General features: G+C 44.3%; 1 protein-coding gene across 50 annotated transcripts in view; it reads right to left on the minus strand.

Moving 5' to 3' along the window:
* Positions 1 to 19108, minus strand: part of TRDN (triadin) — a 1596486-nt gene that overhangs the window by 1094433 nt on the left and 482945 nt on the right. For all 50 annotated transcript variants that reach the window (XM_069607588.1, XM_069607568.1, XM_069607599.1 and 47 more), the window contains one exon: positions 13884 to 14066. In XM_069607588.1, the coding sequence (XP_069463689.1) occupies positions 13884 to 14066 (183 nt within the window). The remainder of the gene's footprint in view (positions 1 to 13883; positions 14067 to 19108) is intronic.

A 19108-nucleotide genomic window follows, 5' to 3' on the forward strand; every position in this document is an offset into this window, starting at 1 on the left:
AGGTTCCATCAAACCAAATATAGGCATCAGTACAAACATAGTGCCCGATTCATGGACATTTCTGCACCGTTCAAAGTGACTCGGCACTACCGACACAAACCCTGATTTATGGACATGTGCAAAGTGTCCTTTTGCTGTGCAAAGTCAGTGCATAGTCATTTTAGCAGTACAACATGTCTTTGCACCGCAAAAAAAAAACACTTTGCACACTTCCATAAATCTGGCCTTGTGTCCGCAGTGCAAAGTCAGTTTTCTGCAGTGCAAAATCACTTTGAACCGTGCAAAAAATGCCATGAATCGGTCCCATAATATATTATAATTTGCACCTGCCTCAAAGACTTTGCTCTCATAAAATATCAACTCGGGAGGCTGAATATTGTGAAAGTTGGGAATCCTTCAATGATTTATTTGGGTAAAGTGTAAGTTTATCGATTTGGCTAATAACTGGGATAGGGTGGGAGTGGGTGGTGTTGTGTTGTTGTGTTTGTGTGTGCATATGTTGTGGGTATCTTTATTATATGTTTTGGATTTAGGGGGGGAATTCTGGATGAGGTTTCTTTGCTATGTAGTTGATATCTTGTATTTCATGAATTGTTGGAATGTTGTTACTTTTGTGATTCTCACTATTGTAGTTATTGTTATATATGAGTTATAATTAAATAAAGATGATAAAAAAAATAATAATATATATCAACAGAAGCAGACTGCAGCATTGACTTGATGGCTGAACACCCGCTCTGGCCATTAATGCATGTTCTTCTGCTCATAGTATATTTATCTTGTGAAAAGTTCTTTGCTGAAGGATCAGGTCAAGCTGATCTGAAGCTTTGGATGCATCTTGACACATTATGTGAGATCTGCTTGCACTCGAAAGAACTTGACTTCAAGGTTACTACACTAAAGCACACATGAAGTCAGACACGTCAATCCAGTAAGAGTGTATACTGCCTCAAGAAGTGCTTCTGGTGCGTCTTTCGGCAAGTGCTTTTCACCACTTCAGGCTTCCCGACCTGTAGCACTGACCAAGACAATTTGGAGATGTGACAGAAACTACTCTCAGCGCCATTTTGGGAACTCTGAGCTGCAGAAACTCCTTTAAGAATAAAGGAACACGTTCTCGATACCCCTACCTTCACGATCGGCCAAATAGGTCTATCTTTATCCTGGATTGTCCTTTCCACTTTTAACTAGTCCTAATCACATTCAATGACCAATAGGAACCATACACAGAATGTTAAAACATGTCCCGACAGTCAAAGTCTTTGATGGGCCTTTACAACAGGCCTATTGTTTATTCTTATTCAATACATATTTGTATTGCACTTATTTTTTTTAAACTGTCAACCTTTATGAGGCAATTAGCACAATACATTTTTTTTATCAAAGATCTACATTTTTCTTGACCGTGATATTTTCATCTCTTAATATATTTGCATTGTACAAAAGCAGTCATGCTGTTTTGGTTAAGCATTGGGCTTAGTCACGCTCTCTAAAAGGAGAGAAAAGCATATGTCAAGGATTCTTGGGTGGCATATTTTTGTAATATTTTTGAGTTTAGGTATGTTGGGGGCTTAGCTACAATGAATGATTGCTTCAATGAACAGTGTGGTTGTAAAAGGCAGTAATCCCCTGCCACCACACTCAAACTCACCCCTACATTCAGAGGCAATATTAACAACCCATGACCCTCAACCTTTTCCTAGGAAAGCCATCATAATGCAATGACTGGGCCGATTCAAGTAGTCACTGTTTAATGCATGTTAACCAATCTGAATTCAATCACGTCGCAGCACCAAAACTTCAGCAGTCCAAAGCATGGATGATGTCCTTCGTTGCCACGGCACTGGAGACCCTTACCTCCTCTGAGTCAGTTGATGGCTTTCGATACCATTGACCACCACGCATTAGTGAACACTCTGTCCTCACACCTAGAATTCAACAACAATGTTCTACTGTGGTTCACCAGTCACCTCTTCTTCCCAACTCATATAGATGGGCCTCTCAAAATTGTAGGACCTGGCAGTGATATGTAGACTCCCTTAAGGCTCCATCCTCCCCCCAGTCATCTGTAACTTTAGTATAAAACACCCTGGGAGGGCAGCACAACACTCACCAAAATGTAGACAATATTCCACTGTATTTGAAGACCTCCCCAATAAACCACTTCTCTGGACTAAAGGATTGCTTCAATCCTAACCAGGACTAGATGCCAGAGCGCTGTCTACAGCCAATCAAAGCAGAGTCCATCTCTACTTTCAGCAACTTAAAGCAAACCCAGGTCCAAGACTGACTCTCTGAGATGCATTTATAAGGCTTGACATACCCATTTTTCATCAATAGCCTGGTGCCAGCTCCTACCAATACACTCAATAGGGTGTTGTAAAAAACAGAAAAAAAGTAATTGGTCGGACGTAATCAGCAAAGAGTGCCCTTAAATGCTCTTCCGTCCCCTCAGTGCTGTTCTCGTGGTATGCACTAGTAGGTGCTACAACACATTGAGATTCCAGGTGGACTGGGGTATGCATATATTTGTTGAACTTCATAGTGCTAACAGGAAACATCCCCTTTCCCCCACCATGTATACATGGCATGGCCATTTAACATGTATTGCTATGGAAGCTGCCAGCTTTTAGCAATTGAGCATCAGATGCATGAACAAAAGCATCTACACCAGCTGCCGGCTTAAATGCATTACCTTTTGACAGGTGGAAACACAACTTTTATTTCAAGCATAGGCCCCACGTGCCAAAATTGTAAAATCCCCCAGAGTGGTGTGTTGATACATGTGGAAACCTTGTGCATGTATTTTCTACATGTGTTTCAGCACTCCAAATGATTAGAAAATGACCCATTTGTGCCCGATGAAGAATTAAGAACCATTGTCAGAGCTCTAGCCCTCTCTCATCTGCATAGCAGCAATTGCCTACTAACCTGCATTCCCAGCACCACCTTTGCCCTGCCACAGTGAGTGCGATTCAGAGCTAAATGGCTAATCAAAGTATTTAGGCATGTGACAATGTCACTCCTAGCCTCATACATACTCTGGCTGTCTCCTCAGTCCCATATTATATACAAATGATGCATCACCAGCAAAAAGATTGACAACTAAGACATCACTCACTCTGGCAGAGGAATTGAACATGTTAAGGGAACACAGCAGGCTTCAATCAGACAAGTACAAAGAATGTGAAACATCTCTTCAAACCTCAGACTTGCTCTTTTACATCTGCAATTTCAAAAATATCTATGGCCCACCTTTTCAAGGAACACCTCAACCAACAATAACAGTGCCAGGCAACACTGCAACCTAGCTACCAAACCCCTGACTAAACTGTTCACCTCTGCTTTAAATATATCTGATCATCTTGGATTCATTTAATTTCGCTTACAACTACTCTGAGAATCATTAGTTACCCCAACCTTACTCGTACGGCACTGTATTCAACTCCAGAAGTGAGCTAACTTAACAAAACCTTTAAAGAAAAACAAATGAAATCCTCCACCTCTTCCCACATACACCATGCTGGCCTACTGCCACCCGTGGAATAGTTTGCAAAGGGTGACAATATATGTAGAGGAAGGCTGGAAGAGCTGGGGCAAGTTGGAAGGAATAATACTGCCCAGCCAACATGGGACTGTCTGGCACTATACCCCTCCCCAGGGATTCCACTGGGATTCCACCAGCCATCTGCACATGTCAGGCCAGGTGGAATGGGGGGTAAATAAAGCCCCAACAAAAATGAACTGCCCCTGACCACAATGGGCATAAAAGTGCAAAAATACATTCTGGTCATTGGAAAGCACACTGTGGTCTGGCAGAGAAAAGGCCAGCAGTTCATTTCAACTGCAAAACCATGGAAACACCGGTAGAGACCATGGAAATGTGTGCATTCTGCAGTTTGGTATGAGGAACATCTTAAATACGAAACTACACTGCAGAAGGGAGTTCAAAGGCACACAGTCACAGTAAGGAAATGTATGGATATAGTAAAACTGTTTTAAATAAGCTCTGAGAAGGACGATGGATGCAAACTGTACTGGATGGGAAACAAGACATGGAAGCAAGCACCAAGTATTGGAAAGAAACATGTATTTTCAAATCACCAGTTTCTGTTAATAAGAGTTGGCTTCAGCCTTTGCTGAACACCCAAACTGCTCACATTCTCCCATCAGATGCAAGGGTCACACTCTGTACTTTTCTTTATCTGAAAAATCTCTTTGAAGCTGAAGCAGTGCCTGAAAAGGAATGTATTGGGTGATGTGAGGTGCTAACAACTGTGTAAACAGAGAGGCAGCTCTTAATGGGTTGAACTTTGAAAATAAGTTGAAATTGAAAACTCAATTTGTGGTCTCTACCCCTGAGCTAATGGCAACTGTCATGGTACAGATACCACCACACGATGACAGCATGTGGAGCTTGCCTCTCTGCTCTCAAAGATAAGTGAACAGATGGTCCATTAGCCCAGGTAGAAAGAATGTAAATTACTTTACACTAAGCCAAACCAACTAAGAAGCAAATGGCCTGAACTGTATGTGAAGTTCTTAAAGAAATGTAATGTGTAATTGAAGTAAAAAAGTATGCACATTCCTTGAAATTACCATATGTGTTATAGGGAAATCATGATTGTTGATTAGCTTTGTAAACTTGACACTTACAAAAATGGGTAAAATATCATTGAAAAAAGTATGAGTAGGGTCAAATAATTAGACTGTTCCCCTAAAACCTTGACTTTGGGAACCAGAGTTAGAAGCTGAAATGTGAAGATAGCTTCCAGGATAATGTCATGAAGCAAAGATTTGGGGAGATGATAGCTTGTTGAATCAGATACCTTCATATACAATCTTGTGACATTGATATTTCCCCTGTTTGTATAAATCACACAAATCTGTCATTCGAACCAGAAACATTGTACCAAAAAGAGACACATTTCATTACGTCTGGTATGATTAGATTTTTGAAAACATAAAGTATGTGACTTGTATTTGTGAATTGTTAGGAGAGAAAGGCATTTGGGCCACGGGGGGTGGGGGGATGTCATGTCTTGTGATTTGTGCAAATATTGATTTGTACTATTTATTAATATATTTTCTTTCTACACATCACCCTGATTCTTGGCTTATTTATGGCACAGGGGTGAGGGATCTACATGGTATGATATGGTTCACAGTCAGGGCCTGATTGCACTATAGCAAAAGGTATATTAGTGTGGCGGTTTTAATTAGGGGAAAAACTCCCTGCATTCATCATTTCTCCGTAAATATACCACACAAGAAAGAATCAGTTTGAAGCAAAGTTTCAATTTTTCTCCATTTACTTTTTCACATTCTACTCAGCAGTTCATCTGCCCAGGAACCTCACATTTATTGGAATGTTTTGTGTCCAACTGCTCTACATTTGGAAGTGGTGAAGTTTAAATTCCTCCTTTCAAAAATAATTATTGAACTGTGTTTATTATAAAGAATGGTGCCTATTTTGGCAGTCAATAAAAAGAGAACCTTTTTTGCACATCTTCTTAAGGGGCAACTTAGTCCTCAGATACTGGAGCAAAACCTATGCTTAAAAAGAAAATACATATGTAAATAAATAAGAGCCAAATCTAAAATAAGCAACAGGAAGTAACTCTGCCTTAGTCCTTTCCAAAGAAGTTATAAAGACTAACTCTGACTTACTCCTGGCTTTCCCTAGAAAAATGAAGAGTATGTTAGAAATAAACGAGACAGTCCTGGTTACCTCGCAGTTCCACTTTTGAGGAACTTGTGTAGAAGAAGGTTCCCACGCTAGTTGCAGTGTTTTACAGTGACATATGTATTACAGTGAGGACACATAGTCTCATGTTGGTCAGCCGACACGTGTTTCGACCCCGGGTGGTCTTTATCAAGGCAACAAATCAATTGAAATATGGAGGAAGTTTTGGCCCCTGGTCGAGCCCCTTAAGGCTGAATGTTCAGATTAGTTCCCAGTATTGGGTCTTGCATGGAGTACAAGGCGTGCATTGAGTGCAGGAAATCGCTCGATGCACACCAGTGCCGCCGGAGCTGCAATTCACAGCCTGAGCTTTAATCTCAATACCCAATACTGGGACTAATCTCAACATTCAGCTTTTTCAACTCCAGCACAAGCTATATTCTCAAGACCCAGGGCAGTGAAAATTAACTCTAACAAAATCAGTGAAAGTTTAAATCCTTGACCCATATAACTTCAATAACCAGTTAACTCGCCCATGAAGGACTGACATTATATAGACTCAAAACTTTCCATCGCTAAACAATCAGTACACATGACTGGAAGTAAAGTTAAATAGAGGTTACAACGCAGGCTCTGATTCTTTGATTAACCATTGCACCTATTGCTTAGAGTAGAAATTTGAAAAGATTCGGAGAATATCCGTATCTGAATGCTTTCTATTTCCTAGATGATCTTGCAGGGTTACAACTCTAGATCTTTCTATTTTGAATTTAAGGTAGGAAACTAAAGATTTGCCCACCTTATTGGAAAGTTGATAGATTTTGTACGTATATTTGAGCATGTTTGCACAGGAGTATTGAGTTACAATTTTATTATATTGAAATCTTAACTTTAGAATTGAGGGGAGCCAGTACTGGCAAATCGAATCTCCAGGGGTTTCAATTGTTTAAGAATAGATTCAGACTCCTGCTTAAGTTTTTTCTTTTTATTGGCAACAAAAGATATAACATGACCTCTAAGAACTGCCTTATAACAGTCCCAGTTGTTTGAAGTGGAAGTGTCTTGATTTATGTTCACGGTAAAATAAGTATTATGCTGCTGTTAATGAAGGGTGCGAATAAGACATCATTCAGCAGACTAGTTTTAAGTCGCCATATATTTGAGGGCTTAGAGTTACAGGGAGATTGTATGTGAATATGAACAGGAGAATGATCAGGTATCGTAATAGACTCTATTTGGGTTTAAACACATGTTCATAGAATGTAAGCATGTTAAGCCCTTCTGGATTTCGGTATGGTGAACAATTAAGCTAATTTTTAAAACCAAACAAGATTTTTGTTTGGATTTTCTCATTTTTGGAAGCTTCCTTTTACAATCAGCAATAGCCAATGTTCATTCTAGATTGCTCTTTGATTTGTGTCTCATGGTAGCTTTCCAAACTATTACCACCAATTGGAAACATTTACATGGTATTCATTATAACTGTTGGTGGAATAATATGTGTAATATGCATAGGATGGAAAACTGTACTGCTTTCTCCCCTGCTTTACTTTGCAAACATACATTGAAATGACAACCGTTTCTTGATTTTCTTCTCCTCCTCCTAACCCCATGTTTGTGTTACGTCCTGTTCGTCATGTCAGTTATATGTTTTGTTCATTATTGTTATGTCACCCACTTCCCCCCCAACCATAAAACCTTTTTGAAGTTATCTAGACTCATCCATTGATACATTTATGGCATAAATATAAGTCATGTTTATTTTCTTAGCAATCCTATTGATACTTCATGTATAATAATGGACAGTTGCTCTCGTTTATTATTAATGACTATTGATTGTCATGCATGTTGACTGCTTACAATAAAAATCTTTTGAAACAAAAAAAACATTGCACCTATTGGTTGTGCCATAGAAAGAATTGCGTGCCCACTATTCGGTCAGACATAAAAGAATCCAAAAGACACCTGGTCCTGAACAGACTGCAACTAAACCTGATTAATTTGTTACTTGAACATGGATCTTTAGCCAATAGGCTTCTACCTGTTGACTATCGCACACTTCCTCCTACAAGCTCAAATATTCAACTATGCCAATTTCCATCATTTAGACAACTGAAGAATACTCCTGTCGGGGATATATGATCTAAACCAATTTTATTGAATTATCTGACAAACCCCTTCAGTCTTGCTCCAGTCCCTGTACCCAACAAAGTAGCATCTCAACTTCACTAGACCTGAGCTAAGACAATGACATCCACTCTGGGACCAAATAAATACCTCACCAATGTCCCCTAGTTTTATACCCAGAAACATCTAAAATATTCAGTGCTGTCTTGGAATATCTGTGGTGTAGGTTAAAAAAAAAAAAAACAGGGCCAAGAATTGCACAAGTTTATCTGTGGCTTTAATATAATTTGTTGGCAAGGAATGTTGCTTGGTGGGCTATTGAACATTCCATCAACTGGCTAGGAAAGCAGGAAAAGGTGAACCCAAGAGAGGCCTACACATTTTTGTGGATATAGACCTAAAAGCCAACTCAAAGACATTGAAGCCAGATTCATGTTATCTTCTGGGTGTTCCTCTTGATTTGAAGGGGTTGGGGGTCCAACTTTGACCATTATGAACAGTTATCTTAGATCTAATCATGTGGCAATTAATACCTTTGACCAAGCCGTTGGTTGCATGTTCAACCTGAATGGGGATAAGAATCAAGGCCCAGCTGTAATACTGGGTGACTTAAATGCACAATTTGAAAGCAATTCATTCAGCATTTAAGATATGGAACTAGAGGATGAATCTGGGGTATACCACAGCTAGATGCAAAGGATATCCCAGGGAGTGGCCCCTTATCTAATGTGATATCGGCTGTGATTTACTCTCATTGAATGAGATCATTAATGGGCCGTTGTATGAGCATTCCCTGGGTTATCCTATCTATAGAAATCTAGCCATGCAAAGCCTCATTGATTATATTCTCATCTATTTGAAATGATGGAATACCATTAAATCATTCAGAATCATCACACATCTAATGAGCGACCCTGATCCCTTAGTTGCTAACCTTTTAATCATAAGTGAAAAGTCAGAGGATGTTATCTGTTACCAACATGATTCCATCCAGGAAGCTGTTAGCATTTTAAGGGCAGTCAGTTGGCCCATTATTAATAAATCTGATATCCTAGCATTAATGTATTCAGGTGTTACTTAATGGAAGGGCATGATGTGGACAACCCAATTATATGCCCTGACAAATATGATGAGGAATTGATCAACTTGGCTCATTCGTTGATGTAAAAAGTCGTATCCTGCAGCAAAACACCTGGCCAAAAAAAGACTGTTGTTTGATAGTGAGTTTAGAAGAGATAAGAAAGCTTTGTTTGATGAACTAAAAGCCCACAAGGAAGTGGATATCAGTTACATATCTGAAAAAGAAAAACAAATAAGGATCCTATTAGCAATAAAAAGGAAGATCATTCTCTGGCATTATGGGAAACTCAATACAGCAGTCAAGGAGAAAAATTGGAGGGAGTGTTGGCATATTGTCAGAAGAGGCAACAATACAGGCATGGTCCCACCACTTTTGGGCATTGTATATTTTGGATAATTTGATTCAATTAGATGTATTTTAAACCCAGACATTATTTCCATACCCCATGAACTTTGTGAGTCGGCCAACCAAATTTTGCGCTTTACTGATGAGGAGGTTCGGAAAGCCTTAGGGTCCCAACAATAGAAACAAGTCAGCAGGTCTTGACTACCTTCCAATAGACTTATTTAAGAATGATCCTGCTGTTTGAGTTCCCTTTCTGACCAAACATTTTAACCAACTTAATAGTATCTAAACTCTACAAAGTAGCTGAAAAGGAGCCATCCTCCTTCCAATATTTAAGAAGGGAGACCATAAATTGCTTTTGAACTATTGACCTACATTGCTTCTGGATATTCTGTGTGAGATTTATTCCAAAGTTATCCTACACAGACTAGAACATTTAGAGTTGATCAGAAAACAATAAATGATGTACCGGCTGGTTTTAGGAAAGAGTCTCAACTGTTGATCAAGCATTTAGATTATTCTTGATTCTGCAAAAAAGTGTGTCAATAAAAAGATAGACCATATACCTTGCCTTTACAGACGTCCAGGCAGCCTTTGGCACGGTCTTGCATTATTGTACATCTAGTGCCTGTTTAAACCCAGTTTACCTATGCATTGTACATAGGCCTTTTCACTGGTGAACGGAACCTTCAGTATGTGGGTAATGGGAATCAGAGGGCAGTTTTGTTCACTATTTTAGCCCATGCCCTACATAACAGTCAACCACATTGACCCCTCTGGTTGTCCTGACTGATGTCCTGAGAATAGCCACCCTCAGGAGAGAAGGATCTGCCAGCGCCCTCTCTATTTGGACACGAGGCCTGGCGGGGTTTGAGGAATTCTGATTGGTCAGAAATTGTGCTTGGGCTGACAGGTAGTAATTTGGAAAGCAGAGTAGTTATAACCCCCTCTGTTGAGTGGGGAAACCAATTTCTCCCAGCTTAGCTGTGCTTGATTACCTGCCCAAATATAGCCTATAATTATACTTTTCAGTTTCCTAAAGAGGGTCCCTGGAGTAAGTAGTGGAACATTAAGGATTAGGTGCAGAAACTGGGGTGGCAGGACCATTTTAACTAGGGATTTATTTCCATATAGTGGTAACGGTAGGCACTTCCAACGGTCAACCACTTCCTCTGCTTTTGTTAGTATCTTACCATAGTTTTCTCTCCACAGTATTTCTGGGCACCTGGCTAATTACCCCCTCCCCCAGCCCCCCAAGTATCCTGTGTTAATAATGTGTCATTGAAACCCCAGCCCATCGGGGAATTCCATCACACTTTCCGTAAGAGGAAAGAGAACCTACCTCATGGCATTGATCTTTTATCCCAAGTGGCAACCAAAGTCCAGGACATCTGACATGACTGGTGCTAGATTAATCTCTGTGTTTTTGGTATAGAGAGTTATATCATCCAAATATAGTAAAGCAATCTATTTGTGTGTGTGTATACCTGCACACCTCTGTGCATGTGGTGAACCCTAAGCAGTTCAGCTAACAGTTCTATAGACAGTACAAACAGCACAGGAGAAAGGGGACACCCCTCCCTTGTGCCTCTACACATCAGGATCGGCACAAACAGACAGCTATAAGCAATCTAGAAGGGGGCTGTGTGTACTATAGTGAGGTCAGATAGATAAAGAAAGTACCTGCCCCCATCCTCCTGAGACAATAAACATAAATGTCCACACTCTGGAATGAAAGACTTCTCTGCGTTGCAAAGAGCCAGCACTACTGGTATTTCTGGGTCTACCGCGCATCTGTGCAAAGACTAAGCGGAGTCCGTAGGATGTGGATCTACCTGGTATGAACCCAGACTGGTCCACCTACACACACCTGGACATCAAGGGCACCAGACTATTGCCCAGAATATTGACCAGAATGTTATCATCCGTGTTTTTGAGGGCGATTGACCGATAAGCCGAACAGCGTGCGGATCCCTCGCTGGTTTAAGCAACATGGTTACCACTGCCTCTCTCAGCGAGTCTGGAAGTGAACCTCCTTCCACCGCCTGTTGGTAGAGTCGAAGTAAATGAGGAGCCATCCCCCTGGGAAATGCTTTGTAAAACTCTGCCAAGAGTCAGTCTTGCCCCAAAGGTTTTCCTCTGGGTAGGGCCTTGATGGCCAAATGAACCTCGCTAATCATAATGGGGGCATTAAGCATCTCCCTCTACAGTGCCGGTAGGCTTATCGGCACTGTTGTTACCGGACCGGCATAGTTAGAATGAGGCCCATTGTTTGTGAAACTGTGATTAGGGATTCCACCAACAGGTAATATAACAAATCATAGGGCCTCATTACACGGTCGGCGGTAACCATGGCGCTATTAGCACCATGGTTGCCGCCAGTATTTTACCGAGTCCGCCATGGTGAATGGCGGAATTACCACCCTATTCCAAGGTGTGTGGGGGCGGTAATTCGCCATTCACCATGGCCCTTCCCCATTCCCATTTTTGCCCCCATATGGCTCAATGGGAATGGGGAAGGCGGTAATTACGATTACCTCCTAGGTCCCTTTGCGGGTCCTGTCCTTAACGGCTGGTAAGACCAGCCGTTAAGGTAGGGTCCCACAAAGGGACCTCGTAGTAAGGCGGTAAGGGTTTACCGGCACTGGTACCCTTACTGGTACCGGTAAACCCTTACCGCCGTCTGTGTAGTGAGGCCCATAGAATTCCACTAACTCAGGTTTCTTCTTGAAATGCTCTTATGTGCTTGAAGCAAACAACATGTTCTATTTGTTTGCCCATTGTACAGGCAATCCTCCCTAAAACCAATGTTCATTTGGTATAAGGAATTTGGATACTGCTGAAGAATTGTGCAAATAAACGCATTTCTCACAAGTGACTTTTGTTGTTTCTATGGCCCTCATTAGGACCTTGGCGGAGGACCATGGCGCTATTAGCACCATGGTCCATGGCGCTAAGCTGCCAACTCCGCCATGGGGGTTGGCGGACTTACCGCCCCATTCCGAGGTTGGCGGGGCGGTAAGTCCCCAATCCCCATTTACCCTTCCCCATTCCCATTTCTGGCCCCATAGGGCATAATGGGAGTGGGGAAGGCGTTAATTACGCCACCGTAAATTACGGTGGCGTAATTAACAACAAGGTCCCTTAGCGCCATGGATTTTAACGCCTGCTAAAAGCAGGCGTTAAAATCACCATGGCGCTAAGGGAACTCGTACTCAGGCGGTAAGGGGCGCCATGGTTTACGCCGGCGTAAACCCCTTACCGCCTGGGTCCTAATGAGGCCCTATGTGTTTGTTTAAGTCATGGTTATGTCGTTTTCTTTAAAGCAGATCAAGGTGTAATATTTTATCTAAAATTTTGAGTTTGATTGTATTGTTTTTTACACTGTTATCTGTTAGGCTTTATAACCTGATATTGGCCCTCATTACGATACTGGCACTAAATCATGGCGCTATTAGCACCATGGTTGGTGCCGGTATCGTAACAAGTCCGCCAATGTTCAATGGGGAATTACCACCCCATTCCAAGGTTGGCGGGCAGTAATTCTCCATTGAACATTGGCCCTTCCCCATTTCCATTTTTGCCCCATAGGGCTCAATGGGACTGGGGAAGGCGCTAAGTACGGTACCGCAAATTGCGGTACCGTACTTAGCACCAAGGTCCCTTTGCGGGTCCCTACTTCAACGGCTGGTCTAGACCAGCCGTTCAGGTCGGGTCCCGCAAAGGGACCTCGTTGTAAGGCGCTAATGGGTTAACGGCGCCGCAGCCTTTTACGGCGCCGTTAACCCAGTAGCGCCAGGGTCGTAATGAGGCCCATTGTATGTAAAACCTGGTAAGTGTCGAATAAAAGTGAAATGAAAGAGAAACCTATTCATCTTTTCGTTATGGCCTGCTTGCTCTTGAATGTAAGATGACATTAGAATGATCAACAAAGTGCACATACTTTGAGACTAGTTGAAGAATTAGCCATTACAAAGGCGCTTAAAAACATGCATTATTGTGTCACTGGACACTGCCTTCACTTAACAAGCCTTATGGTTGTGAAGTGGTTTCATCTGTTAAACACTTCAACATAAAACGTTCAGTCAAAATAAACCCTAAAACATGATCATACTCAATTCGCAAATGTTCTCTCAAATCTTTCAAACCTAATTAATTCTAAGTGTTCTGTAGTACCATAAAATATCTGAAGTAATACAAGAAATGCGTTAATATTCAACTGAAGTTTTTGAATAAACCACATTTATTTCTGATGTCAACAACAGGGCGCCACATGATTGTGTTGCAAAATCAAATCCATGACTGGTTAATGTTACCGTATTGTCGATTTTATGATGCATTGACAACTAATTAAAAGGTGTCCTGAATTAACAGTGATTTATGTTGCGTTATCTCAAATTTGCAGCACTCAAAATAAATCTTTAGCCATAAACACGCCGTGGTATGAAGTTTGGTCATGCAGTTCACAGGTATTTAGTGTTGGTATGTATATAACAGAATAGTTGGGTGACATTTGCGGTTTTTATTCTATGTGTGTTTTGGTTCAATTCTTAATATCTGTGACATTAGTCACATATGTCTTTTTGCTTTCTTCCCACTACTTTCTCAAGAGTCTTGGCAGAGTGTCCTTCTCGATGTGTTTACCTTGCTTTCCTTCTATGATTTCAGCCTTGGATGTTGTCTCCTCTTTTGCTTTCGCTTTTGCTCTCACAGTTTCTGCTGCCATTTCATCTGTGGTTTTCACTTTTTCGACCTTTGCTTCTGCTTTTCCGCTTGTTGAGTCCTTTTTTGATTTTGTTTCAGCCTTGATGATCTTGGCTTTCTCTTCTGCAGAAATAACATATCCAAATGACAATGTGCAATATGGCATTTCATAATAACCGTCCATATAACTAGAGTTCACGCCACCTACAACAGAACAGCAAGCCAAGTGGCGGTACGGCTAAAACTGGTGTACCACTCAAAATCACACATACCAAAATACACTGAAACCAGGGACGTCATTTCACCAAAATGCCAGGGGTAGCGGAAGTGAAATCACATGACGCTTGACCTCACGAGAAGCGATGGAACACAAACTTATACCCCTTGACAAAACAGGAAGTGGCATCACATAGCATTGTTCCGAAGTACACTATGAAAAATATGGTTACAATATCATTGTAACGTGATAAACATTTCATTCAAGAATGGAGCACCAAATGTTTCAGCAGACAAAAAAACATGCTATAACTGCAACTTGCGAAAAGCAAACATGCTATAACTGCAACTTGCGAAAAGCAAAATACATTGGGCCTCATTCCGAGTATGGAGGTAGTCATAGTCAGCTATTTGAGCCATGACTACGTCCCATACCGGTACCGACTCCGACTTGGTTCAATGGGGACTTACCGGTATAGTCCGACCTTTGCAGACCGTTAATAGCACCATGGCTACCTCCAAACTCGGAATGACCCCCAATATGTCTTTGCTGTACTGTATGCAGAGCATCTAAAGGGAAGTAACCACTGTTCATTTCTTAGGATGAATTTGCAAACTGACTGTACACTACACATAAGTGCCTAAATCACATGTGCAAACCTTTTTAAAGTTGCATTAAAATTGATTCAGCTGGTCTTCATCTATCGGAAATGTATTTCAATTAGATACATTAGCATATGTCATAAAATGCCAGAACATCTAACACTGCACAGGTGTCATCAATGTGTTCATTGTACTAAACGCATTTTTGAGAATGTCACTGTCCAGTAAAGAGTATTTAGTTGGTTAGTAGTGAGAATGATCAAATTCACGTTGATTTCCGAACCAAGTGAAGCACAGTAATGGAAGGCACCTGAGAGCGTAACGGCCACAAAGAAAATCCATACACAGCCATAATTCATGGACACATTGGGCCTCATTACGACCCTGGCGCTGACGGAATGAAGGGGGACGGTACGGGACCGGCCCCCTTCATTCCATCAGGGCTGATTACGAGGTTCCCTTTGCGGGACCCGGATCAGACGTCTGGTAAAACCAGACGTCTTTTCCGGGCCCCGCGAGGGGAAGGGGCAGGCAACAACGGGACACTTGTAATGTGCCTGTTGTTACCTCCCTCCCCATTCCCATTGAGCCCTATGGGGGCTCCAATGGGAATGGGGAATGGTTCCTGCAAGGAGGATTTACCGGGTCCTCCTGTGTCGGAATGACCCGGTAAGTCCCAATTACAGGAACCCAGTAATGGAGCCTGGTTTGGAGGCAGCCAAGGTAGGTGCTAATAGCACCATGGCTACCTCCAAACTCGTAATGAGGCCCATAAATAGTCTGAAATTGGTCCATTCTCTGTCGTAACCATTTTACAGATAGGATTAAGACCTTTGTCGGTTTATGTATGAATAAACTACAAGGAGTAAACAATGCACTCTAAAAAGCTTGGAAGATGTCATTTTGAAAAATATTTTTAGGAAAAGATGGGCCTCATTCTGAGTAGGGCGGTAAGGGTTAACGGTCACCGGTAACGAGACCGGTGCGTTAAACCCTTACCGCCCTACTACGAGTTCCCTTTGCGGGTCCTTCCTTAGTGCCTGCTTTTAGCAGGCGTTAATGACGGGACCTGCAAAGGGACTTTAGTGCTAATAACGGTACTGTAATTTACGGTAGCGTTATTAGCGCCTTCCCCATTCCCATTGAGCCCTATGGGGGCTCAAATGGGAATGGGGAAGAAGGGCCCTGGAGAATGGGGAATTACCGGTCCCTCCAACCTTGGAATGGACCGGTAATTACTCCATTCACCAGGGCGGAATCGGAATGAGTTTAGAGGCAGCCATGCCGCAAATAGCGGTGTGGTTACCTCCAAACTCGGAATGAGGCCCTTAAAGTCATTTGGGCCACATTCCGAGATTGGTGGTAGTCATGGTGCTTTTTGCGCAATGACTGCCACCAATAACGGGTCTGGCACCGGTGTTGGTCAATGGGGACTTACCGGTCCATTCTGACCTTGGAGGGACCGGTAAATTCCCATTGACCAAACCATTCCCCATTCCCATTTGAGCCCCCATAGGGCTCAATGGGAATGGGGAGGGCGCAAATAACGGGCTCGCGAATGGCAAGTCCGTTATTTGCGCCCTGGGCCCCTAACGGGACCGGTAAGGGATGTTTGGTCCGACCAAACGAACCTTACGGGTCCCGTTAGGGGACCTCGGAATCGGGTGGAAGGGGATTACCGGCACCGGTCTCCTTACCGGTGCCCGGTATTCCCTACCGCCCGACTCTGAATGAGGCCCATTTTATTTAAAGTAAATGTCCTGCACAGATCTCATGATCTAGTATTATTTTCAGCTACAGGATTTGTTTCATATGTGGTAGGAGTATTTGTAGGTGAGACTATTTTGAGGGTAACTGAGGACCTTTTCCACCAGAGTTTTGTATCATCCTTACTTTAAGAAGCAACATGTTGGCATATATACGTATTTGCAGTATGTGCCCCACTCACACACGTATTAACATTGATTTCCAACCCTTGATTCTCCAAGTTGCAAGTAAGGAAGGTTGCAGTTTCTGTAACATGGTGAACTTTTAGTTCACTTGTTTCTTCAGTTTTATTTATTTATAATAGTGAGGCATTAAGGGTTCAGACAGTAAGGTTACTGCATTCATTTGTTTTACACAAAACTAACAGGGTAATTCATAGAATTTCGCAGAAAAGTGTCGCAAGCGGCTGGCGCAGAGTGTCCGCGTGCGATTGTCTGCGCCAGGCACGTGCGCTAAAACCGATTTCCGCGCACAGCGTATTCATGGATTTTAGGCTCCCAAACCAGCCGTGGCGCAGAGTATCGCAGCGACCCTGCAGCAGCGCCAGTAACGCCCCCAAGAACGCCCTCGCGCAAGGAAAAGCCATCAAAATCGCTAAATCATCGCAAAGGGCTGCGCTAACCCTGGACCAGTTTACAGGGCTGCCAAACAAGGAACGCAAAGCGGGTAACGTGCATATCAGGGGTAAGCGTGAAGTTATACACGCGATTAGCCAGGCTGCCAGGGTACGTGTATTTCAGGGGTGCGCGGGAAGTTCGACACGCGATAGTCCAGGGAACGTGTATTACAGGGGTACGCGGGAAGTTCAACACGCGATTGTCCAGGGAACGTGTATTACAGGGGTACGCGGTAAGTTCAACACGCGATTGTCCAGGGAACGTGTATTACAGGGGTACGCGGGAAGTCTTACATGCGATTAGCCAGGGCACGTGTAATACAGGGGTACGCGTGAAGTTATACACGCGATTAGCCAGGGTACAAGTATTACAGGGGTACGTGGGAATTATCACACGCGATTTGGCTGGGTACGTGTATTACAGGGGTACACGGGAAGTTCTACACGCAAATCGGCTGGGTACGTGTATTACAGGGGTGCGCGGGAATGATCACACGCGATTTGGCTTGGTACGTGTATTACAGGGGTGCGTGGTAATGATCAGATGCGATTTGGCTTGGTACGTGTATTACAGGGGTGCGTGGGAAGTTCTACACGCGATTGGCCAGGGTACGTGTATTACAGGGGTACGTGGGAATTATCACACGCGATTTGGCTGGGTACGTGTATTACAGGGGTACACGGGAAGTTCTACACGCGATTCGGCTGGGTACGTGTATTACAGGGGTGCGCGGGAATTCTCACATGCGATTTGGCCAGGTACGTGTATTACAGGGGTGTGCGGGAATTATCACACGCAATTAGGCTGGGTGGGTCCTCACAGGTGTTCCCTGTACACCCTCCACGGCCCCAGCAGGCAGCCCACAAAACAGGGGACTACCCTGCACACCTGCTCATGTCCCCCTGCACCCACAGCCCCCAGCAGTGCAGGGTCACCCTCCACCAGGCCCCCACTCATGTCTCCCACCACCCCCACCCCCCAGCAGTGCAGGGGCACCCTCCACCAGGCCCCCACTCATGTCTCCCACCACCCCCACCCCCTGCCACCATGGGCAGCCCCCACCAGGCCCCCACTCATGTCTCCCACCACCCCCACCCCCCAGCAGTGCAGGGTCACCCTCCACCAGGCCCCCACTCATGTCTCCCACCACCCCCACCCCCCAGCAGTGCAGGGTCACCCTCCACCAGGCCCCCACTCATGTCTCCCACCACCCCCACCCCCCAGCAGTGCAGGGTCACCCTCCACCAGGCCCCCACTCATGTCCCCCTGCACCCTCACCCCCCAGCAGTGCAGGGTCACCCTCCACCAGGCCCCCACTCATGTCTCCCACCACCCCCACCCCCCAGCAGTGCAGGGTCACCCTCCACCAGGCCCCCACTCATGTCCCCCTGCACCCCCACCCCCCAGCAGTGCAGGGTCACCCTCCACCAGGCCCCCACTCATGTCTCCCACCACCCCCATTCCCCAGCAGTGCAGGGTCACCCTCCACCAGGCCCCCACTCGTCTCCCACCACCCCCACCCCCCAGCAGTGCAGGGTCAACCTCCACCAGGCCCCCACTCATGTCCCCCTGCACCCCCACCCCCCAGCAGTGCAGGGTCACCCTCCACCAGGCCCCCACTCATGTCTCCCACCACCCCCACCCCCCTGCCACCATGGGCAGCCCCCACCAGGCCCCCACTCATGTCACCCACCCCCCCCACCCCCCAGCAGTGCAGGGTCACCCTCCACCAGGCCCCCACTCATGTCTCCCACCACCCCCACCCCCCAGCAGTGCAGGGTCACCCTCCACCAGGCCCCCACTCGTCTCCCACCACCCCCACCCCCCAGCAGTGCAGGATCAACCTCCACCAGGCCCCCACTCATGTCCCCCTGCACCCCCACCCCCCAGCAGTGCAGGGTCACCCTCCACCAGGCCCCCACTCATGTCTCCCACCACCCCCACCCCCCTGCCACCATGGGC

Source organism: Ambystoma mexicanum, chromosome 4q (assembly GCF_040938575.1).
Source record: "Ambystoma mexicanum isolate Mex_15411 chromosome 4q, UKY_AmexF1_1, whole genome shotgun sequence".
In the NCBI taxonomy this organism is placed as follows: domain Eukaryota; kingdom Metazoa; phylum Chordata; class Amphibia; order Caudata; family Ambystomatidae; genus Ambystoma; species Ambystoma mexicanum.